Genomic DNA, 26,573 nt, shown 5'->3' on the forward strand with positions numbered 1-26,573 from the left:
TTTAGGACAAATCTGGGTAATCACCTCACTTCGTGAGGTGGCCTAGCCGCCTATTCCTAGTTAAAGGAAACCTTGTTCGCGAGAGATTGTAAACTTTTTGAACAGTTTATAAATTACTTGAGCCTTTATAAACTTTCAGAAATATTTTGTAATTTTTTTTTAAAAAAAAAAAACTTCTAAACACCAAAATAAATTGTTTGACGACTTCATCGTACAAGTAATTGATAATTTATCATTTCAATATAGTTAAATATCAAATCATCCCATAATTAATATTAACGTATCTGAAAACCATCTTGTTTATTATATCACGCTAATTGATTTCTTGACTATAATTCTAATTATTGTTTAGTAATAATTTTAATATTAATACTATTAATTAAAGTTAACCTCTAGAATAACTAATTTTACGATATCAATGAAATTTTTTTGTATAATTCTAAAGTGTTTGGTACAAGAGAGTAAGCAGGTTTGTCATATGTGTGAATTTTGCACGTATTTTGATGTAATCCATTGTTTGATATATTTTTTCACTAAAACAACCTAATCTAGTCTAAAAAGGACAAGATTGTATTATGCTACGTTAAATAAACTCTTTCACCATCTTAGTATTACTCATCATTGGCTTTATCCTACCCAGTAATTCCATTAATAACATTTCCCTCCAACCTAAAATCACTCATTTAAAGGGTATTTTTGGAATAAAAAATTTAAATCATTACTTAATCTTATTCCTAAAAATCAAACCAAAAACAATACTATTTTCAACACAAATTACCAATCCGTATTTATCATATTTTTTTATCATTCATTTAATAGTACTATTACCAACACTATTTTCATATTCCACATTCCTCTTTTCATCCTATTCTTTTCCTTACCATTTCAATTCTGAAATAGATAAATTTCATTTTAAAATTTAAAAGCTACTTTATTATTATTATTATTTTTTCCGCAATCATGACTCCTAGGAATTAATTATTTAATTGTGGGGAATAGAGCAACCAACTGAACTCGTATTTGTTTTGGGCTAATCGAGCATTTGCAATCTTTCTGGATCGGATTCATTCAATAGGCCTGTGACGAAGAAATGAACAAACAGCCCAATATTCCACACGTTCATCATTCTTTATCCAACGAAATGTAACACGACCATAATACAACAAGTTTTTTTTTTTTTTTTTTCAAAAAAAGAGAAATATATACACAAAAAATATTTATATAATTTTATTTTTTGGAAATTATATTCGATGAGAGATGAATAATGTTGCCGACTTCCAAGTTGGTCCGCCATGTGAAGAGCTAGGTTGGGAGGGGCAGATTAAATTTGATGGAGACAATGCCTCAGCTTCCACATTCATGAATACTCACGTTTTGGGTTCTCTTGTGCTGAAATATAATATTTTTTATGTTATTAATTTGTAATACATGCTAACATGGGCATGTCGTCTCCTTCAACACACCCCAGGTTTTTGATGTTGCATACTAAATTCTTCAAGAATATGATTTTTTTTTAAAAAAAAAAACAGAAAGCCATTTTTTATTTATAAATGTCTCCATCAAAGAATTTAATATTATTTTAATTTAATGAGAATCGAAATAATCACGACCGCTGATCAAAAAGTCACCTACTGCACCCACTCATACACCTCCCTTGAAGCTCACATGACACATGCGTAAATTATAACATGTCATTGTTCCAAATCACCATATTTGAGAACACGATCATCTCTACGAGCATAGAGGAGCGATTGAATTGAAATTTATTCATAAAATTAGTTTTTTCAATGATATTATTCACGTATGTCGGAAAAGAAAATAAACGTATATAATGAAAACAAACACGTGTAACATATATCCAAAAATCAAGGTGGTGGTTATTAAATAGTGAAGAAGCACCTGGTTAAAACTTAAAACCCACGATAATTTCAAAAGTTTATTAATGGCCCTCTTTATGAAACTTTTTTATTATGATTTTTTTTCTCGATCATCTTACTATATTATTAAGTGTATGTGGCTTATAAAAACTGTTTTTGATGTCATGATAATCTTTTTAAATTTTTTCAATGCACCCCATAATACCTGACAAAAAACTTTCTTCATGTCTCATTTCCTCCGACTTTCTCATCAATTTTCTCTTTAACCTCCTTCCTCCTCTTTCATTTTTTTTACTCTGTCAAACTCAAATTTTTTATATCGACACTTTTATCAAGTTAGAGTCTTTACCAAATTATATATTTACACGATACGCATCATCACGTATGTCATGGTAGCTTATATATAATATAATTCCGAAAGTACCATAATTATTATCATATACATCATCTTAAACATTCAAACTGTTTTTTATACATAGTGCGTGTACCACTGTTTCATTGCATCCCACAACAGCACTTCATTTTTAGACTTACAGAATTAATATCCACCACTATCAACACAAATACACGATATTAAGATCACAAGGGGAAGATTAGTACCAAGTGTCAAATCGTAATTGTTTTTATTAATACTAAATAATAAAAAAAAAATTGTCATTTTCGCTGCGAGATAATTATTATAAGTTAAAACAGACAGTGGGAAGCTGTTCTTTATCCCTCTGAATTATTATAATAATATTTGACCGACCGAGATTTACCTCAACAAATTTTTATTTATTATTTTTTTATGGTTTATTCGTCAACGCCATTACAAAAAGTGAGTGCCCCCGACGAGACATTTCTAGTTCCCTCTTTTTTGATAAGGTTAATTAATTTTTATATTATATTAAACTCAAAAAACAGACGTGCCTCTGTTTGATGGTTTCTCAAGGCCAGCAGCACAGTCCACTTGTTTAAAAATCTTTACGAACTTGTCAACTCATTTTACTCTCTTTTAAAATTATTAGAGAAACGATTTCAAAAACAAAAAAAAAATATTAGTAGAGAAACAAATTATTTATAAATTTAATATTTTATATTTATATTTATTTAACGGTAAATTACCATAAAATACCCAAATAAAAACATAAATTCACCCTCAGTCCCTAGTTCAGAAAAAATGTTTCCTAGCTCCCTGACAAACAGTTTTATTTATTTGAACTCCCTAATGCATAACCAAATACAGTAATACCCTTCTTTTATTTTGTAAACCCCATAATACCCTTACTTCAATTGTTTCTCTTTCTTCTCATGCAACAACAATAAGAATACCTTTTTCTTTTTATTTCTATTTTTTTAATCAAATTTGTACATGCGTTGTGATTTTTGAGAAATTGACCTGAAAAGATGGAAACAGACGAAGGAAATTATTATTTAAAAAAATGTTGGTCGATGGATTAGGTAGGGTTGGAAAAAATTTTCGAAATCCGGACTCATTCCGAATCACATCCCATTTTTGTTCCCAAAAAAATTCTAACACGATATTTTTTCAATCCGAATTTTTGGGATTTATCTCATTCCGATTTATATCAAGAGAGGGATCGGGAATAAAACCTTATCCTGACAGGATTCTCGATCCGTCCCGAAATAATATTATAATATATTTTATTAATCAATCGAGCTAAATATTATTGTGTTTCAACTCATATAACAATTAATAGTGGACTTCATTCGCATAATTGTTTATTATTGAAAAGATCGAATAGTAGAAAGACAAAATGATATTTTATTTTTGTGTATTACTTAAAATATTAAATTAAAATTTTAATTAATTCATATTTATAATTATATAATTAGAAAAAATATGTAGAATAAAAAATGCAGTTTGAAAATATATTTAACAAAATTTATCTAGTAATTTGTATCCAAATATTTTAGTAATAATTATCCGTTGCACAGTATGATGTTCATCTCGACAGAACCCCAAAACATTATCTAAAATATTTTAATATTATATGTTTTAAGTTGAATATTTATTTTTTATTTACAAATATAATCTAAATAGTATTTTTTTTATAAAATAGTCACATTTGTTTTTAACGAAATCTTGAAAATAAAAAAAAAATTCGGGATTCTTTCTCTCTAACGACGGGATCCCGAATATTCGGGTCTCGAAATGTGTCGGGTACGGGATCAAGAAAAAAAATATTTTTTCGATTTTTTCGGGACGAAAATTGGGTATGAGGTTATGGGACGGTCCCGACCATATTCCACCCCTAGGATTAGGGAAAAGGTTTGCAGAGTATTGTGTTTTTATATTTTAACCCTATTTTGAGATTTTTAAAATAAATAAATAAATAATTTGATCTTGTTTTGATTCTTGTTGTCAAATAATTGTAATCATCATAATAATATCACATACCTTATTTCATGTCGCTTCTGCTTATTAAATTTGTAATATTTCCTCAAGAATCCTAAAATCCTCATTTAATTTGCTACAGTTTAATTCATTTTTTGTAGTATTATGCTAATATCCCGAGTACTAGATTCATGTATTTGGTGTGTTTAATCTAAAAAATTCATCAAACTATAAGAATCACAATTTAAAAATAAGTTGTGAAATGTCTTTAGCATAAAGACTATGGTAAATAACCCGATACAACTTGAAATATATCTAGTACAAACATGTTAAAATAAGGTACATATTGAGGACAATAAAGTACATATGTATCAAATACGAGTGCCTAGAATTTTTTGTCCAACTCACATGGACGAGTATATGCGCGTGGGTCTCATATGGGTTTTAAGGAATTTTTTGCCCAACCCACGTGGCAACCCACGCGGACGTGGGGATGCACGTGGTTGCCCTGCATGCTGAAATCAAGTACATATTCAAATAAATAAGGTACAATAGTGTCAAAATAAGGTACATAACGACATGGATTTAGCACATATTTCTCACATTTTAGTATTTACACAAAAAAATACAATAATGTCAATTGATAAGTAAATAATAAAATAACTAAATAAATTATATATGAAATGTTTTTAGCATAAAGGCTATGGTAAATAACCGAATACAACTTGAAGTATATCTAGTACAAACATGTTAAAATAAGGTACATATCTCGGCACTCATACGTATCAAATATGAGTGCCGAGATTTTTTTGTCCAACTCACACGGACGAGTATATGCGCGTGGGTTTCATATGAGTTTTAAGGAATTTTTTGCCCAACCCGCGTGGCAACCCACGCGAACGTGGGGATGCACGTGGTTGCCCTGCATGCTAAAATCAAGCACATATTCAAATAAATAAGGTACAATATTGTCAAAATAAGGTACATAACGACGTGGATTTAGCACATATTTCTCACATTTTAGTATTTACACAAAAAGATACAATAATGTCAATTGATAAGTAAATAATGAAAGAACTAAATAAAGTATATATGAAATGTCTTTAGCATAAAAGCTATGGTAAATAACCGAATACAACTTGAAGTATATCTAGTACAAACATGTTAAAATAAGGTACATATTGAGGACAATAAAGTACATATGTATCAAATATGAGTGCCGAGATTTTTTTGTCCAACTCACACGGACGAGTATATGCGTGTGGGTCTCATGTGGGTTTTTAGGAATTTTTCGCCCAACCCACGTGGCAACCCACGCGGACGTGGGGATGCACGTGGTTGCCCTGCATGCTGAAATCAAGTACATATTCAAATAAATAAGGTACAATAGTGTCAAAATAAGGTACATAACGATGTGGGTTTAGCACATATTTCTCACATTTTAGTATTTACACAAAAAGATACAATAATGTCAATTGATAAGTAAATAATGAAATAACTAAATAAAGTATATATGCAAGTAAGTCATATACATTCAAGTTAAAATATGGTATATATAAGAGTCAACAGAGTATATTTTTATCAAATATCTATATCCGTGAAAAGCATGTGGTTTTCACCGAACATAAATGTGATTGGGTACCAAACACCATTAGAGATAGTTATTTTCATATTAAATTATTAATGACATATTTGCACAAGCATATAAATTAAGATAGCCAAACATGTCATCAAATTCTTTGTAAGTAGTTCATGAATAATGTCTATGAAATATCTACATGCAAGATATTAATTCATTTAGATATCACCGATATCTCAGCCATGAGGGGTGTACGTTTAGATGTGCTTGAAATACTCAAACCATGGAATAGTTACTCAAACAAGTTTCACTTATATCAATTGTCAAATATAATCTAAAGATTTAATTTCTCACTTCAAGAGAGTACAAATACAAGTAAATAAGGTACAATAATATTAAACTGAGGCACATAACGAGGTACATATAGCACATATTTCTTCAATTTGAGTATTTGCACAAAAAAATGACGGTGATTTCAATTGATAAGTAAATAATAAAATAGTTACTCATAGAATAGTTAATCAAACAAGTTGATATATGCTTGAGATGTTCAAATCATGGAATAGTTACTCAAACAAGTTTCACTTAACTATAACAAGTTTCACCTATATCAATTGACTAGTATAATATAAAGATTTAATTTCTCACTTCATGAGGGTAAATATATACGTAAATAATGTACAATAATATTAAAATGAGGTACATAACGAGGTGCATATAGCACATATTTTTCCAACTTGAGTATTAACACAAAAAAGTGATAGTAATGTCAATTGATATGTAAATAATAAAATAGTTAAACAAAAGTAAACCAGGTATATCCAAGTAAAAATATGGTACATATAAGAGTTAATAGAACACATTGTTATCAAATTTGACTATTCAATGGGAAGATTGTGGTCTCCATCGAACGTGAATGTGATTAGTTTATAAATGAAGTTGTAGTTTCGGTATATTAAAGTTAAAATATGGTACAAAATTTAGTATTTTCGGTACACTAAAATTGAAATAGGGTATGTATAAGAGTCAATTGAGAACATATCCGGTAAATTTGTTCAAACATAAGGTACACACTTTAGTAAATCATGTATATTTTACAATAAGGTATATATAAGAGTCAATCAAACAATTAGATCCAATTTGAGTTTTCGGTTGAATGATTATGGTTGACATTGAACATGAAATTGTTAATATATTCGAATATCTAATTGTTGTGTTATAATGCTCCATTTATTCTAATATATACTTAAATTTGATGTTTTTGTACTTCGATTCAATAAAACAATACCATATTTGTTTGTTTGTTAATTGTTTGTTTGTTTTTTTTCAAAAATTAACCTTGACATTAAATGATCTCAAATATCCTATTTATGTGTTTTAGTGCTCGATATATACTAATAGATATCTAATATAGATAAATTTGTACTTCAATTTCGCAAAATAGTACTCATTCTTTTAATTGAACCTTGGTATCAAATGACTATATCTACTTGAATACCAAATTTACTTGTTCTAGTGTTCAATTTACTCTAATTGTTAGCCAACTTCGATAGTTTTATCTTAACAAAAAATATCCAATTTTTTTGGATTGAATATTGAAATCAAATGGTCTCATACAATTCAAATACTCAATTTATGTGTTCTAGTGCTCAGTTTATTCTAATAGATACACAAATTAAATATTTTTGTACTTTGAATTCCAAAAAAAATCTCAAATTTTTTTAATTGAACCTTAATATCAAAGTATGTCATTATTACTCAAACAAATGATTCATTGTAAAACACCAACCAATAAAATTTTTGATTAACAGTATGCACAAAATCATAGAATAAACAATAAAATGATGATTCTTTGTCAAACCAACTTCAAAATCGAAAGAAAGGCAACATTATCACATCAAGTTGCTAGCAATATAGAACAAATTCAATAATCTTTTAAATGTTTTCCATCCAAAATCTTTCATTCTCATTCGTAGACAAAAACTATGACAAAATAGAAAATTGTGCACATCATCATTATATAAAATATTATCGATATTTTTGAAAAAAAAAACTGAGAACCAAACTATTATAAAAATAATAATCAATAATGATAGTTTGCAAAATCAACTATGCAATTGGAAGAAATCACAGTAAAAAAATAATAATAATAATTATAACAAAATAGACATGGATTCAAATATTCAATCTCTACTCCAAACGATCCAATCTTTCACAACAATTCAATTAAAAATTTCATTCTTGCAATTAATTAAAAATTCAAATTTCAATGTGTTGATGAAATGATAATCATGTGGGAACGAGAATTTAAATGACTAATGACTGTAGAAAAAAATAATTTACAGTTTTTTTTTGTTTGAAAAACTTATACAAAATAATTTTACAGTGATTTTTGTTGATACTCTGTTTTCTTGGCTCTTTTTGAAGTGGATCTTCGAAGGCCCTTCTGATTCTCATTTTTGTTATAATAGAATGGTGATTTAAAGTTATTTTTAGCTTGGATTTCCAACTTTTACGAGCTTTGGTTGATCATTGGATTTTGGTGGGGATGACTATGAACCCAAAAGATACCCATTTATTGAAAATTGTATTTGGTGGTAGAATGACGATGTGGAGGTGAGAAGCCATTGACAAGCCCATTGTACTTGGTGCTCATTGATTGGAAGAAATGACAGCAAAATGGAGGAGAAGAGATTTTAGCGTGGGAATGGAGAATAAAAGGTTATTTATGTCATTTTGAGGGTTTAGGGACTGATTGCACATGAAACTAAGATGTCAGGGAGTTCAGATGAATTTTTTATGACACAGGGACTGTCCACACATTTATAATTGAGTTTAGGGATTTTTGGACAATTCACCCTTTATTTAATTCATTAAAAAAATAATCGCATGCGTGTTTTTCAATACGTAATGAATAAAAATATATTATTAAAAGAATTTTAAAAAATATTGCTAAATATAATTAGGGTGGTTTTTCGATATACCGTATAAAAATATTGGTATGAAAAAAAATTCATACCGATACCGATGTCAAAATTCTGAAATTTTGGTATGAAAAAAATCCATATTGATACCGCATAGATACTAAAAAAAAATTCGATATACCGAAAAAATGTCTGTATATCGAAAAAAATTCGGTACGATATGCCGAAAACTCGGTATTTTGATCCGATATGTCAACCCTAAATATAATATATCAGACTTATACGAGAAAAAAAGAAGTATTGTAATCTACACAAACACATTGGAGGTATATAATTCTTTTTTTCCCAAAACAATATTGTACAAAAACACTTTGTATATTGTCGAATAATCAAGAAGAAACATTTTCAGTTACGGGCCATATGATGTGATGCTAAGATCGAGGAGCTCTGCGAATTGGAATCATTTTTATGTTTTCGATTATATTCAAACAAAACTATAATTGGAAAACTCCGAAAGTAGAAGAAAATTCAAGAAAAAAAAAGGGTGGGGTGGGGGTGGCTGGGGAAAGGGAAACATGAACCAAATCAGATGCTCTTTAATTTAGCATCGTGCGATGCACATCTTCTGTTTCAATCTCTTATTAAGTGATTGATAAGATCTTATTAAAAACATAAATAAATATTGAAAGGTATTTAATATTTTCATGTACAATTTGAAATATATTACCTTGGTAAATATAAATATTGAAGCGGTGGGAAACAAAGCGGTGCCAAAGTTGGGCGGTGCACCGCCATGGAATTCCCTTGATTAATTTCATCAGCCGTTTCCAATATTACGTGTCTCTCTAAATACCGCGATAGAGTCAGGAAATTCCATTATAAGAAGGTGAAAGTGATTTTTTATTGAACGCGTGAAGGAATGATATTGTGGTGGCCTGCTCCGCAATTGCTTACTAAATTAAAACTTAAGCATCTAATTAAATCTTAAATAATAATAATAAGATAAATCAGCGGAAACTGAAATACATAAAACTTGAATCGAAAACATCAGTTAAAACACGGGTTTAAGGTACAATCCTATCAAAATTCATTATATCAAATACAATCCCAGATAAAGCAACTACACCAAATAACCGAAAACTCAACGGTGCTGCTCCTCGTCTCGGGGCTCACTCCTGCCTGCATCATCCAAGCTGAGGTCTGCTCCGAGGAATGAGGTGTCCAAAATGAAAACAAGAACGTGAGTGCTAACGTCCAGTACAATAAATATGAGTATATATACAAACTTATATGTGCATGCATATGACGTGGACAGGGTAACTGGATCAACAATAAAAATTCATGTTCAAATTGGAGGTGCAGAGTGCATAGTACCAACTCGGAAATACCCATCTGGATAACTATCACAATCGTCTAGAAGTGGATCTGGAAATATCCAGGAAACATCATAGCCTTCACGACCCGTTGGCCACTGTGACTCGTGATGTCCAATCGTCCACAAACTGGGGCTGAGCGACCCTACTAAACATGTCTATCTCGAAGGAGATAAGATCAACGTGATACATGGACCTGCAACATATGAACATTAATACATTCATATCATGGCAGATAAAAATGCAACACATGAGAGTGCATAATCAGTTGGATATCTCAGTCAATACTTACGTACTTCTATAGGTTAAGTCTAGATGAACGGTCTAGTATTCAAATCTATAATCTAATGTATATATACCGTATCACTTATACCATTCTAAAGTTTTAACTAAGTTAATAGATACTCTCAAACTTATCAAAGATCTCGAAATATTACCTGCATCCGTCGTTAGCCCACTGATGGAGATGATCCCAAACTCTAGGCACAACTTCGCTAAGATCTCGGTAGTGCCTCACTATCGTTCGACCCACGATACGATGCGTAAAAAACCCAAATATCGACTAAGAACGAGAGATAATGAAGTGGAATTGGAAATTTAAAATGAGGGTCTCGACCTCTATTTATAGACAGGAATTCAAAAATTCTGTTCTATGGTTCGGAGCTTCCGATCATGCCTTCGGATTTTACGATCGCTATTCACCGAACGCGTGTCCAGTGATTGGACAAATCACTGTTTCAAGTGGATTCGGACCTTTCGATCCTTGGTTCGGAGCTTGCGAACTGCCTTGTGTCAAATCACCAATCAGAAACTCATACTCTGTCTATCTTAGAGAGTTGAGACATTCCGATCTCGAGTTCGGAACTTTCGAACTGCTCGTTGCTTCCGAAAACCATCCTTGTCATCCGAACTAGTTCGGATCTTTTGAACTTTACATGCCCTACTTCGGACCTTCTGAACTGCTCAGATCTTTGACTTCCTTCGAAACATTTTCGAACGTCTTGAAATCGATTTTTTACTCATTTTTCTCAAATAAGGGTTCCTTAATCATGTTTCAACCATTTAAACATACTTAAAAAGTTTAATTACTTGATTTTAAATCGGGTTACTATAGACGTCGACCGATCATTATAAAATTAACTACTATTGCAAATTTGAAAGATATAATAGTATAAATAAGACAAAATTGGGGGTGACGACAAATGAGTGCAACCGCTGACCCCATATTTGACTCCGTCTCTATCTATACAGACACAGAGTAGACTTCGTTTGTTGAAATATGTGATTAATAAATGATAATTTTAATATTTTGGATAATATATATTTTATTGAGTTATTTATATCAAAATTTCATGTGAAATATTGAAAATATATATTTTATATCCATGAAAATCAAATAGGTATATTAGCTTTCGAATTTTTTTTTTAATAAAAGTTGCATGATTTATTCTTGTTAATGCGATTTTTAAAACACGCGCCTATTTTGCATTTAAAAAACCAAATCGAAAAAATATTACGTTTATAATGTATAAAATTGGTTTTTTATTGATCTATAATATTTTCAGATCTACACAATATATCCATCGGAATATAATTTTTCAGATCCATGCACACAACAACGTTGAGCAATAAATCATGGAATCTTTGAGCAATAAACTATGAAATCTTCAAGCAAGAGATCCATGGTTTCTTGTATGAAATCTCAACTCAATGTTGCGTTCATGTTAGTTTCTTAGTTGTACATGTTCCAAAAATCGTGGTAATAGAAGTAGATCGTACAATTTTTATGAAACATTCAAGGGCTTAGAAATATATTTAATATTCATAAGATAGAAATAGGTGTTTTGGTATTTCATAGATGATTTGAGTGTAAAGAATTCTATTTATATTAATTAGTATATACAGTTGTTCGAAAAATCGTGTTAACAGGAGTAGATCGTAAATGTTAACAAAAAGTTGAAATACGTGTATATATATATATAGAGAGAGTTTTTTTATGGTACCCAACACTATATGCCCATTTTATGCCCACCATGTACAATAGATGAGTTGACCGGTACAATAGATGAGTTGACTTGTACATGGTGGGCATAAAGTGGGCATATAGTGTTGGGCACCATAAAAGAACTATATATATATATAATTTTGTTCCACTGCACATCAGTGTGCAGGGATTTTGTGTGCATCCTGTGATTTTCGCGTGAACATTTGAGATGTTCTCGCGAACATCTGATTTTTTTTTAGATGTTCGCGCGAACATCCCGCGGTGCATACAAAATCTCTGCACACTGGTCTGCAGTGGATCATGACTATATATATATATATATATATATATATATATATATATATATGTTTGTGTGTGTGTGTGCACGTCATATTTTGTTTTAAAAAAAAAGTTAAAGTCCCTAATCATTTGCATAGTAACAATTAATGAAGTATGAGAATTCGAACTACATTAATTTACTTTCAAAAAAAAAAAGAACTACATTAATTTATAATATATACTTTATTAAATTCAATGTATAGTATCATCCAAAAAAAATGTATAGTACTGTATAATATATCTTAATTAAATTTTATAATGATTGAGAATCAACAAGTTGAAACACATGATTTTATATATTCATAATTTTTTTTAAAAAATTGAATCGAATGTTTTCTTTGTAATACATGCATACTAGCTATGATCTTGATCTGCACTCCACTTTTGAATGAATTCGAGGTTAAATTTGCTTTAATTCTAAATTCAAAGTTAACTTTATATTTAGTTCATGTCAGAATTTTTTTTTTGTTTAATATGCCTGATCCACAAAAAATATTTTCGCATTCTTTGAGCACATATGTTTTTTATCGGATGAAAATCAGTACACAATATTAAAAATATGATGTTAATATATGACATTTGAGTACCTAAATACATGTTTTATGTGTTGATATTAGTATAATTGTTCAAATTTTATATTCAAAATCTTATCTTTTATATACAATCTAAAACAGTTCGTGCTCAAATATCATATATTAATCTATATTTTTAATATTTTGTAACGATTTTCACATGGGTAAGACATGTGGATCGAGGAAACGAAAAAAAGATTGTAAAAACATATTATATTTGAGAACGACTGAATGCAAATTTAAGTTAAGTTTAGATATTTAAAGCAAATTTACCCTTAATCGGATCACGCTTTTGTTTGGTTTTCAAAAATATTAAAAACCTCATTTCAATTTAATCCTTTTACTTCCCTGGATATCAGATTAGAGTCTTGGGCTGGATAAAATAATAATATAACACAATAAATATCCTTGTATAAAATACTGAATCTTGTCCCATATTTTTGGACTCTAGTTTGTTTTTCCGAGACCCATTGATATTTTGGTCCACGTGAAATTCACATGCACTTTGTTCAAATAAGTATGTGGTTTCTTGCTGCGTCCTCGATTTTTGAAAGTCTGTGCCAAATCCTCGTATTGTCGTTTTGCAATAATTTATTATACCACACATAATTATATAATAATACTCCAATTAATAAGAAAATTAGTTAAAGGTAATTGAAATGCAGATATTGGAAGAAAAAATAAACAGACGCATATGATTAATTGCATCAATGCATCATATTTTATTATAGCATATATTGACAAAGGAAGCCATCCCACAAATTCCTCGAACGTTTTCAAAAAATATTTTTTCATTTTATTTTATTTCATTATTCTAAATGAATCTTTTCTCATGATATATATATATATATATATATATATATATATATAGAAAACATGCATATATATGGAGTTTTTTGTGTACCAATGTACGTAATTTATTAATATTAATTGTAAAATAAATTAGATGAACCAATCAACATTTTCAAGATCGATCTTGCAACAATTTAATGAATATATATATATATATATATATATATATAGAAAACATGCATATATATGGAGTTTTTTGTGTACCAATGTACGTAATTTATTAATATTAATTGTAAAATAAATTAGATGAACCAATCAACATTTTCAAGATCGATCTTGCAACAATTTAATGAATTTGAATTTGAATTTGGTTATTGATTTGTATGTAAATTTCATTGGAATATTTCAGATGTAATAACACTATTATATATATTTTCAGTTTAATCTTTCCATTCCAATAATATATCCAAGTGGGTGGAGGAGCAAGGCGGTGGGGCGGTGGCGTCATGTTTAATTTCAAGATAAACCATGCTACCTCACAAATCAAAGCCTTATTAAAAAATAAATAAATAAATTATTATTATTATTATTTTGCCTTTCAGTTGGTTTGACATTTAACGCACGTACGTTAAAAGTTGGTGTCTATCTTTTCAAGAAATGAAATTATACCCCACCACAAATGTAATCAGTGACGATTGATCAAACTACGTACTTGGTTCATTTTAATTAATGTCTAATTACGATTTTTCATTACAAACTATTGTAAAATTTTACGTCCACTCGTATTAATTCTTTTTATTATTATACAAAAATGACCGAATGGCCAATTACTACATGAGTACTTGTATATAATGCATACAGCCAGCACTCATAACATATATCTATGAGAAATATTTTTTTTTTTCATTAATTTGTTTATTTTTTGATTTTGGTCTATTAATTTTTCAAATTTTGATTTTCGTACACTAATTGTTGATGTGCAGTTTGACACATCATCATTTTTCGGTGTCATATCATCTTTCTAATGTCATATTAGACCTTCAGGTGTTTAATTCAACTTGAAAGACTCTGTTTTTCCGACCTACAATCCTTTGTAATATTTATATAAGACCTAATTGTAATAAAAACAAATTTTATCTCATTATATATTACGATCTTAAGAATAATATTACATTTTGATTAATTTGTTTACATTTAATATATTGTAAAAATAAATTATAAGATTATATAGACTTTTAATATTGCATATTCATTCCGATAAACGTATCCGAATGAGATCAAGACAAAAAAATAGATGGAAAATCTGCTCATGTACCCTTATAATGTGCCTGCTAATATTGCATATTCCATTCAGATGTTTGCATGTGTCGGAATGAGAAATTTAATTAACCAAGCGATCTTTGCAGGTATTAGGTAAAAAGGAAAAAAATAAAATAAAAACCATTTTATTCCCATAATTTTATCTTTTTTTTAAATTTTTTTGTAACTAATTAAATTTAAGTATTGGTATGTTAATTTTAAATTTTGTGCTATTTTGATCTTCTTTTTACCAAAATATCTAATTTTTTATTTTTGGCTATTTTTTGTGTTTTCTCTTATAATTTTATCTTTTTTTAAAAAAACTTTTGTAACTAATTAAATTTAAGTACTGGTATGTTAATTTTAAATTTTGTGCTATTTAGTATTTTTGATCGGGTTTTTACCGAAATATGTAATTTATAATTTTTAGCTATTTTTTGTGTTTGCTCCTTTTTTCCGAAAAAAAATTATATTTTCCATTGATTTGATGTTATCACGTGGTAGAATTTTATGTAACATTTTACTGAGATTATTTCCTTTCAAATAGAAATTTCTCCAAATATATTCTCTCATCATATTTTATCAAAATAACCGAATTACAAAATTTAACGAATCAATGTCCAAATTTGAAAGACTAAAAAAATAAAAAAAACATACAAGGTTAAAAGTACAGAAATAGTTTTTTTTGGCAATTTTTTTATGGGTAATGTTATATGTAAACGAAGTGTTACACGTTGGGTTACAGATTATACTTAAAGTTATACTTAAAGTTATGTGATTATCCCTGCACTTTATTTGTGACTATCCATGCATTTTATTTTCCTGAAAAAAAAATCTTTCAAAAATGCATAACATTACCCATCTTTTATTTGGTAGCTTGGTTCAAATCATGCGGGTCCCATTGAATTATATGGGGCCCACTTAATTTGAACAAATGAAATACATCCACCTGTCACATAGAGTAATACCCATGAGAGTAATACCCATGAGGTAGGTTGGAATTTTCCTTTTTATGCCATGACATTTGCCAGAACTATAGACGCAAAATTATAAATTTATCCAATTCATTCTTGAATTATATATATATTGCATTCAAAACACAAATTTAACCATAGACGTTAATTAGCTGCATATAAAACACTATACATTAGTGGAGAATCGAAAACACAGAAGAAACAGAAACCAGCTGAGCTCCATTAATAATAAGTACAGCAAAAGCTACAAGCTTGGCAATGGCATCGGATCGGAGACTAAAATTTTACCTAACAAATTAAAACAACTAGTGTCAAAATCATAAAGGGTAAGCGGAAAATTCCGGGGACGCTGCTCTAAATTAATCTACCAATCCCTCTGGCACTTCCGGCGACAGAATACATACATACATACAATTGTTCTTCATGCTTGTTCTTCCAAGTCTTTGCAGCTCACGAAGGTCCCATGAAACCCGTACGGCACTCTAGACGGAAGCTTGACGCAGCCTTCCAGTTTTAATGTCATGGCATTTATGATCTGCAGCTCTGATTCCCACGCATTTTCGTCGTGTACGAATGTGAGAATATACCCATCATCTTCTCTTTCGGATTTCGTCTCATTCGGGACGAAAAACGGCTCGCCTCCGTATTTACATTCGCCGTAGATGAATTTCTCGACTTTTCCGGTGAAAAGGTCCACTTTTGCGAACCCGGAGACCTTGGGCCAGGGCTCGGCGATGGCAAGATAAGCGTGCCTGGTTTTCCGGCCGAGCCGATTCCGGTTCACCATGCCGGCTTCTAAATTGATCTGCTCCTCCGAGGAGTTGATGATCGGCCGCTTTTTGGACTCTCCGGTTTTCAGGTTGAGTCGGATTTCAGACAAGACGCTTTTCAAGTTTTGGTCGCATTCGTTAAAAATGGAGTCGGGTGGAGTCATGCATGACCCGATCACCACTATTTCATCCGTCTCCGGCTCCTCCCAAGCATTCCATAAGTGAAAACAGAACGTTTCGGGACACTCGATCCATGTCATATCATCCGCATTTCGAGCATTTTTGGACAATATTCCGAACCTGGAGATTTTGTTCCTGTCGTATATCACAGGGGAGCCTCCTTTAATCATTTCTTGAAGCTTGAAAACCACTTGCTGATCAGGGATCACCACGAAATTCTCAGTTATGGCGAAATCGTGTATCATCGTGGGAACATCGAGTGGTATTTCGACATCAGGTGATTTAATGGCGCCATCGTTGGAGAATTTGAAGAATTTAAGATAAGGTTTTCGAACAACATCATAGCTCAAAGAAAATAGCTCCCGAGTCACTGGATCGATCTTCGGATGCGCGATCATGGTACCTTTCAGCTGCCCCGAGAAATCATACCTCGCGACAGTTTCGAGATCTCCTGATGGGTTCACTCGGATTTGATAAGGAAGATCATCTTCCGACATGGCTAGAAGCCTTTGATCGAAGTATACTAAACCAGCGTTCGCCACCCCTGTGCCTTTGCTGTGATCCAGTAGCCCGAACAAGCCTCGGGCGTAGAATAGCATCAAACGGGCTACGCCCGAATGCCCGTGGAGCTCGCCAATGGCTTTAGGAAAAACGGCCCGGCCCAATCTACGTTCTTGAGTCAGCCTTTGCGTCTCCGTGTAGCGGCAAGCATAGCTGACGACGGGCTCGCCGCCTCCTTTGATGGTCACGGCGTGGATCATGCCGTCACCATCGAATAAGTGGTGGCCCGCTACTGGGTCGTGCAAAGGGTTGGCGCCGTTACGCAAGTAAACGCCGTTAATGCAGGAGGGGATTTCACCGGTGACCCGAAGGTTATTCTGCACCGGTTGCTCTGGGACCGGAGCGAAGTTTCCGGCGATCTGGACTCGTGGGTCGGCGGTCTTCGGGAGCGGGTGCTGCCGCTCGTGTGAAATCAGTAGGCCCTCCACCGCGTCCAAGGTTTGGGCCGCCAGCTTTTTCAGTATGTTCCAATGGGGCGGCGGCGGCGGCGGAGAATCAGATTTCTTGGGTGGCGAATCTGTTGTGGATGCTTGAAAGGGGAGTTTGGGTAAAGAGGAAATGGAAGGTGAATGCAAAACACAGTTGATGCTATTTGTTTTTGAATGCAGCTTGTTCCTCATGGAGACAGAGTTTGATCGAAATCCCACGTCGACATACGACGAGTTTGGGCAAGAAACTAGTTTGCTTCCAGCTGCCCAAAAACTTGAATTTGAGTCTAATATAGGAGGAGACGAAGCCATATGTTTGATTTGCGTGTGCATTAATTATGTTCAAGTGTGAAATGAGACAAGAATTGGTGTGGGATTGAAGTTGAAATGGTGTGGATTTGTTCTTGAGATGAGAAAGGTGAGTGAGGGAAGAAAGAGGGTCAAAGAATGGGGGTTTAAATAGAGTATGGTAGGAGAGGGTTAATGAATTTGTTCGGTGCTTTTCATGTAAGATTTTGGACCATATTAGACGTTAAGAGAAGACCACGTGGAATGAGAGGTATATGTGTGTGTGTGTGTGAAATATGGTGTGTGGGGGCAACTTCTCGAGAAATCGTGTAAATTAACTAGTCGCTCGCATGATTTGGATTGAACAAGCTATGTCCAATAAGTATAGGAATTCGAGTCAATAACACACAAATGGTTTGGATTTCGAAGTTGTTATAAGTTGATTAATTTCATATGGAGGTGAAGCAAACATGATACGAGAAAATAGGGAATAATGAAATAATGTCAATTGTCAACTAGTTGGCGCGCGAGTATTAGCCTTACATTTGAACTGCGCACATAAAATGGCTCGAGGCCCCCAACGCCATACCATTTCATTAATGATGTTCTATATAGGGAAAATGTTTTTTTTGGTTCAATAAATTGTTATTTTGTTGTTTTGATCTATTAATTTTTGAAAATGTGGTTTTTGGACATTAACTTTTAATTTTCAGTGATTTTGGTCCAATTACTGACGTGACAGCTAGACACGTCAACATTTTTCGGTGTCACATCATCATTTTTGGGTGCCACATCAGCAGTTGGACCAAAATACCCGAAAACTAAAATTTAATGTACCAAAACAAAATTTTGAAAAGTTAATGAACCAAAATCGAAAAAATAAACAAGTTAATGAAAAAAAAAATGTTTTCCCCTTATGGTGTTCCCTAGACAATGTAACAATGTACATTACTTTCTAACTATTATTTCCAGTAAAATCGAGTACACTTTGATGCCATAACATACACTTTCCTAAATGATGTAAGATATTTGGCTAAAATCTCTTCAAATATTATATTTAATAATTAATATGCCTTGCGAGTTGCGATGGTCTTTCCTTTGAAAATAAAGATCGTTATGCTAAATGATCTAATAAATATATATCTCGTGTCGCTTTACAGAAGGCATCTTAATAAGCTAAATATCTTGAGACACTTTCAGAAAGTGTTTGATTTAGTCCACTTGTAATTGTGTGTGTGTATATATAACATTCAGTTATGTTTTCATGCCTTATATGATATTTTTCATCCACGCTCACATATATGTATATGCGTGAGCATAGGTTTAATAAGCCAAGGGTTTTTTTAATATATTTTTTTTAAAAAATACACTACATCCGTCTCAAGTAAATTATTTATCAGTCTTACCTCAATCATTGCATACAATATCATATTACACAGTGAAATCGAAAATTTCTTTTTAGAATTTACTTTTTTAATAATTTTTTTGATTTGTGTGATAAGTTGATAACACACGAACTTAAATTTATGAGATAAATTAAATAATTATAAATTTGATATTGAATTTTATGGTTCAAATAAATTAGATGTGTCTTTTAGCATTATTCTTTTATTTATTACTTCCAAATTAAATCAATTCACGATTACTGACTACAAATTACTTTTATCGGTCAAACGTAAAATAATGCATTAGAAACAATTTTCTACATTGTGTAGAGTCTCATATTCCTTTTTTTTTTTTTTACGGTACCGTGATATGAATCTATATATATATATATATATTTAAAATGAAACACAATTCTAATTTTATAAAATTTGCTAACAACTTTATTTTATTATAATATACTTTATATGAAAAAGGACAATATATACTATACATATGGTTCAAGCAACTTGATGAATTGACCCTTTATCGGTCCTAGTAGACAATATTTTGTCAAATGAGACAAATCCTCACCTAGTGGCTTAATCTTTACACAACTCTAGAAATAAAATTAAAACAATAATTGGAGCGAGGCACATGCAGTCGGCATGCAAATTAATCAAATACTAATAATGATTTAATGACAAATTTATCGATTTTTTGGACTATTATTTAATTCCACGATTATTTCATTCATTCTTCAATTAATTGTGCTAGGACAGCAACTGATTAGTTCGATATATATCTGGTGTTGAATTTGCCCAAGTGAAGCGCTCATTTATCGTACAATTAAAGATAGACGTATTATTTTATTGATAGATTTGGTCCATGCATAAAAAAAAAATGTTTGTGACAAATAATATAATTACTTGAATGATTATAATGATCGCAGCACATGATTATTAGTTGCGGATAGCAAATATTTGCCGTGATCTACTACTACTTTCCCTTAATTAAACCATGCATGTGATCTCTAATCATTATTAATCAGATAAAAGATTTTATTTTTTAAAAAAAATGTTTTTATAATTTATTTGACCATGACTCCAATAAATAATTGTGTCCGGTTGCTTTGGTATTTTCCCTTTCTATTGAACCACTAATGATTAACAACATAAAATGTATCGTGGTTCAGGTGAGTTAACAAATATATTACCTCAATATCTAAAACAATAAGTATATTTTTATGTTACTAATCACATTACATAAATTTCTTATATCTATCAATTTTCTATAATATGAGAACGAGCGTCTACTGTTTTACTAAAAGCTATAACTGGTGATACGTAGTGGTGCAACTCAAATTTTTTAAATAGCACAGCAGTCCAAACATTATGGTTCGATCGTTCTACCAGCATAAACAATTATTATACTCCAAATCATTCATATTTTTTTATCATATGATCACACAAGTCTAACGATGATATAAATAAAAGTACTGTTGCATTGGTTTAAATTTGTATCACTAATTGTTTTTAAAAAAAACAGGAAATATACAAATTTCTTTTTTTTTTTGAATAATTAAATATACGAATTTCTGATAATAATTATCATGTTTCTATAGCTATTCCGATAAGAAATTAGATATTATTATTTGAATCATATTATTCATATGAATTTATGATAACAATTAAATCCCATTCTAACAATGGCCCACATATATATATATTTTTTAAAATAAATATGCAATATTTCTGTTTTTTTGATTGAACACAGAACACCGGCATCTAATAAAAGTGGCAGTTATATATATTTAGTCTTAATAATATGAATCCAATTTTTAAAATTGTAAAATAATCTATCGTCGTGATAATACTCTTTTCAAGGAGGATTATGCTTCATATATTATTAGACTTATACTAGGTTACAAACTCCATTTAAAATTATAAAATTATCCTACATACATTTTTAAAAGATTTTTTTCAAAATAAGTGTAAAGATAATTTTGTAATTTCAAATGTAACTTTGTAACCCAACCCTCTTTGTACATATAGCATTTTTTTGTGACGTTAGATCCCGCAGTCGCTACCTTTCGATGCGCTCTGGATAAATAATCGGGCTGCAAACTATGTGTTATGGATTATACCAAAGCGATCATGACGATAGTAACAATTGCAGAATAAAACAATCAACAAGAACACCAAGATTTACGTGGTTCACCCAATATAGGCTACGTCCACGAAGCTGCTGCAATATTTATAACCGAAGAAATATTACAAGTATGTACAAAACACTTTTCCTCACACTATCCCAATTCCCGAGTATTACCGGGAAAATATTTCTCTAACTCACACAAGAGAACACTCAAGAAAACCCAAGAAACCCTTTTTATTTCTTTTTTTATTTGCTCTTGATTTTGGGATGAATATAATGAAGCATGAAGCAGTCTATTTATAGGCTTAAAAAACGCGTATAATTAAATGCGAAGCTTTTAATTCCATTTCCCAGCCTCCAACTTTTATCTGTCATCTGCCCATTTAATGTTTGATTGACATTTCACCTAACATTTCTCCCACTTGAAGACTTGATTTCAATCATGGCTTCACACAATCAATGCAGCAACTCATGTTTTCTCTTTCATACTTGCAGTCCGACTGAAGTCGAGCATAACTTCAGTTTGTCAGTGGTCACCGCCTTTGTGAACATATCAGCTGGATTTTTACTTTCAGGAATCTTCTCAAGCATCAAGATTCCATCTTCCAGAACAGATCTGATGAAATGGTACCAAACCTGTATATGTTTCGTCCTAGCATGATAAACAGGATTCTTTGCCAAATGAATAGCACTCTGACTGTCACAGTGTAATGTGCTATCCTCAAGCTTCTGACCCAATTCCTCAAGGAATGATCTCAACCATATCATCTCCTTGCTAGCTTCTGTCACTGCAACATACTCAGCTTCAGTGGTCGAAAGTGCAACAATCTTTTGCAACTTGGACACCCAGCTTACTGCCGTACCACCCAATGTGAACACATATCCAGTAGTACTCTTCCTGCCGTCTAGGTCACCACCCATGTCGGCATCTACAAAACCTTGTAAGCCTGAATCTGACTTTCTGAAGCACAAAGATGAACTGATAGTACCTTTCAAATATCTGAGAATCCACTTCACTGCTTCCCAGTGTTGTTTCCCTGGATTGCTCATAAACCTGCTCACAACTCCCACTGCATGTGCTATGTCTGGTCTGGTGCACACCATTTCATACATGAGGCTTCCGACAGCAGAAGCATAAGGAACCTTATTCATATAAGCATTCTCCTGCTCCGTCGATGGTGATTGTGTTTTGGTTAGTTTGAAATGACTAGCCAAAGGAGTACTCACCGGTTTAGCTTCATTCATGTTGAATCTGCTAAGCACCTTTTTCACGTACTCTGCCTGAGATAGCTTCAAGACTCCGTTCACCCTATCTCTCAAGATCCTCATACCAAGAATTTGTTTTGCAGCTCCCAAATCCTTCATTGCAAATTCTTTTGATAACTCTCTCTTGAGCTTATCAATCTCCTCTAGACACGATCCTGCTATCAACATGTCATCCACATATAGCAGTAGAATGATATAAGAACCATCAATCTTTTTCACATAACAACAGTGATCCGCCTGGCACCTCAGGAAACCATTGTTATTCATGAATCCGTCAAACTTCTTGTACCACTGTCTTGGAGCTTGTTTGAGACCGTACAAGCTCTTTTGAAGTTTGCATACCATTTTCTCCTTCCCTCGTACTTCAAATCCCTGTGGCTGCTTCATATAAATTTCTTCATCCAAATCACCATGAAGAAACGCCGTCTTTACATCCAACTGCTCCAGATGTAATTCTTCCTTAGCCACTAGTACAAGTACTGTTCTGATAGTGGTTAACTTAACCACTGGAGAGAAAATCTCGGTGTAATCAACTCCTTCTCTGTGTTGAAAGCCTTTTACAACAAGTCTTGCTTTGTACCGTTTGCTGCCATCAACTTCTTCTTTGATCCGGTACACCCACTTGTTGTGTAATGCTTTCTTGCCTTCCGGAAGTTTCGTCAACTTCCAAGTATGATTGGATGACAGTGAATCCAACTCATCTTCCATGGCTAACTCCCACTTGGTTGAATCATCATTTTGCATTGCTTCTTCAAAGGTTTCCGGTTCACCTTTATCAGTCAGCAAAATATAGTGAAGTGCAGGGGAGTATTTCTGAGGTGGTCTGATTGTTCTCGACGATCTCCTGAGTTCAATCACCGGAGTTCGTGGATCAGCTTCTTGTGCAGTTTCTTCTTCATGGTTACTATCCTCCGACTCATTCATAGGAATATCTATCAATGGCACTTCATTTGACTTCTGGACTTCAGGACATTTATCTCCTGCTGCAATGTCTGACTTGTCCTTGTACAAAACTTGTTCATTGAAAATGGCATCTCTGCTCCGAACGATCTTTCGATTTTGGTCATCCCAGAACCGATAACCAAACTCATTATCTCCATAACCAATAAAGAAACACTTCTTTGATTTCGGATCAAGTTTCGTTCTGTTGGTTGAATCGATGTGAACATATGAGAGACAACCAAACACTTTCAAGAACGAAAGGTTTACTCCTTTGCCGCTCCAGACCTCCTCTGGTATTCTGCAATCAAGTGGTATCGAAGGTCCTCTGTTGATCAGATAAGCTGCAGTGTTAACTGCATCAGCTCAGAATGATTTTGGCAGTCCAGCGTGCAATCTCATGCTCCTGGCACGTTCATTCAGGGTTCTGTTCATTCTTTCAGCCACACCATTCTGTTGAGGAGTACCAGGAATGGTTTTCTCCATCTTGATCCCGTTCTGTGCACAATATTTCTTGAATTCAAAATCTTCATATTCTCCACCATTATCAGACCGTAAACACTTCACTTTCAAGTTGGTCTCATTTTCCACCATGACTTTCCACCTCTTAAAGGTCTCGTAAACATCAGATTTATTTTTCAGAAAATAAACTCAAACCTTCCTGCTCGAATCGTCGATGAATGTGACGTAGTATCTTGAGCCTCCAAGGGATGTCACAGGAGATGGCCCCCACACGTCAGTATGAACCAGCTCCAATTTTGCTGCTTTCGGTTCTCTACCGCCTTTCGAAAAGCTCACTCTTTTCTACTTTCCAAGAACACAACTTTCACACAGTTTGTGTTCGACATTTTTTAACTCCGGTAGTTTCCCTTTTGACATCAGCATCTTCATTCCTTTCTCACTCATATGTCCAAGTCTACAGTGCCATAGACTTAAGTTAGCTCCAGCATCCACAGCTGCTAACATGTCTCTGCAACTGGAAGTCATGTAGAGGGTTCCAGTTTTCGTTCCTCGAGCAACAATCATGGCTCCTTTGCTCACTTTCCAAGAGCCGTCACCAAATGTCACTTTATGGCCTTCGTCATCGAGTTGTCCCACTGAGATCAGATTTCGGGTCAACTTTGGTACATGCCTCACTTTGTTGAGCTTCCAGATGGATCCGTTTGACATTTTCAAACTGATATCACCCATACCAGCTATTTCCAACGGTTTTCCATCAGCCAGGAAAACTTTTCCGTAATTACCAGCAATGTAATTACTGAATACCTCACGATCACCGGTGGTATGAAATGAAGCTCCTGAATCCATAACCCAAGAATCAACAGGGCTTTCCATGGATAGTACTAAGGCATCATGTACACCCTCAGTAACAACATTTGCATTATTCTTGGGTGCTCTGCAGTCCTTTTTCATGTGACCAGTTTCACCACAGCTCCAGCACTTCAATTTCTTTTCAAATGTATTTTTGTCTTTTCCATTCCTTGATTTGGATCTGCCTCGCCATCTGTTAGAATTCTTTTCAGCACTTCTGCCCCTACTTCTGTTTTCGAGATTTAGGGCAGATCTCGATGATGTTGCTTCTCCCGAATCCCTCCTGCGAACTTCTTCACCAAGGATTCGATCTCTGACATCGTTGAATTGTAACTTTCCCTTTCCAGCAGAATTGCTAACCGCTGCCCGCATCGGCTCCCAAACATTTGGTAAAGACGCCAAAAGAATAAGTGCACGAATCTCATCATCAAACTTGATATCAACCGATGTTAGCTGGGAAACAATCGTGTTGAATTCATTGATGTGTGCCGCCACCGAAGCACCTTCCTCCATCTTCAAGTTGAATAATTTTTTCATGAGGAACACTTTATTATTTGCAGATGGCTTCTCGTACATGTCCGACAAAATGGACATCATCTCCTCCGTGGTTTTTGCCTCCGCCACGTTGTGTGCCACGTTCTTTGTTAGGGTCAATCGTATTACCCCTAACACTTGTCGGTCAAGAAGCTCCCACTCATCATCCTTCATCTTTTCTGGTTTCACCCCGGATAGAGGTTGATGTAGCTTCTTGCTATACAGATAATCTTTAATCTGTAACCGCCAGAACGTGAAATCTGTACCGTCGAACTTATTGATTCCCGGTCCCGATCCGTCATTTCCGGCCATCGCTTCACCTGCCTTAATAAAATTTCAAAAAATCTTTTCTGATGTGGAAGATCAGACAAAGCTGCAACCACAGAGCATACTCAGAATTTTAAGAAATTTTTCACCAAGGCTCCCGAACACCGTAACAGCTCTGATACCAGTTGTTATGGATTATACCAAAGCGATCATGACGATAGTAACAATTGCAGAATAAAACAATCAACAAGAACACCAATATTTACGTGGTTCACCCAATATAGGCTACGTCCACGAAGCTGCTGCAATATTTATAACCGGAGAAATATTACAAGTGTGTACAAAACACTTTTCCTCACACTATCCCAATTCCCGAGTATTACCGAGAAAATATTTCTCTAACTCACACAAGAGAACACTCAAGAAAACCCAAGAAACCCTTTTTATTTCTTTTTTTATTTG

General features: G+C 32.9%; 1 protein-coding gene across 1 annotated transcript; it reads right to left on the reverse strand.

The window, feature by feature from the left end:
• Nucleotides 1–16,197: 16,197 nt before the first annotated feature.
• On the reverse strand, nt 16,198–18,400 carry LOC140891104 (9-cis-epoxycarotenoid dioxygenase NCED2, chloroplastic-like). The gene has a single exon (XM_073299394.1). It carries the CDS (start codon nt 18,321–18,323, stop codon nt 16,473–16,475), a length of 1,851 nt encoding a protein of 616 aa, XP_073155495.1. The 5' UTR covers nt 18,324–18,400; the 3' UTR covers nt 16,198–16,472.
• Between the last annotated feature and the right edge of the window lie 8,173 nt (nt 18,401–26,573).

Source organism: Henckelia pumila, chromosome 1, assembly GCF_033568475.1.
Source record: "Henckelia pumila isolate YLH828 chromosome 1, ASM3356847v2, whole genome shotgun sequence".
Taxonomy (NCBI): Eukaryota; Viridiplantae; Streptophyta; class Magnoliopsida; order Lamiales; family Gesneriaceae; genus Henckelia; species Henckelia pumila.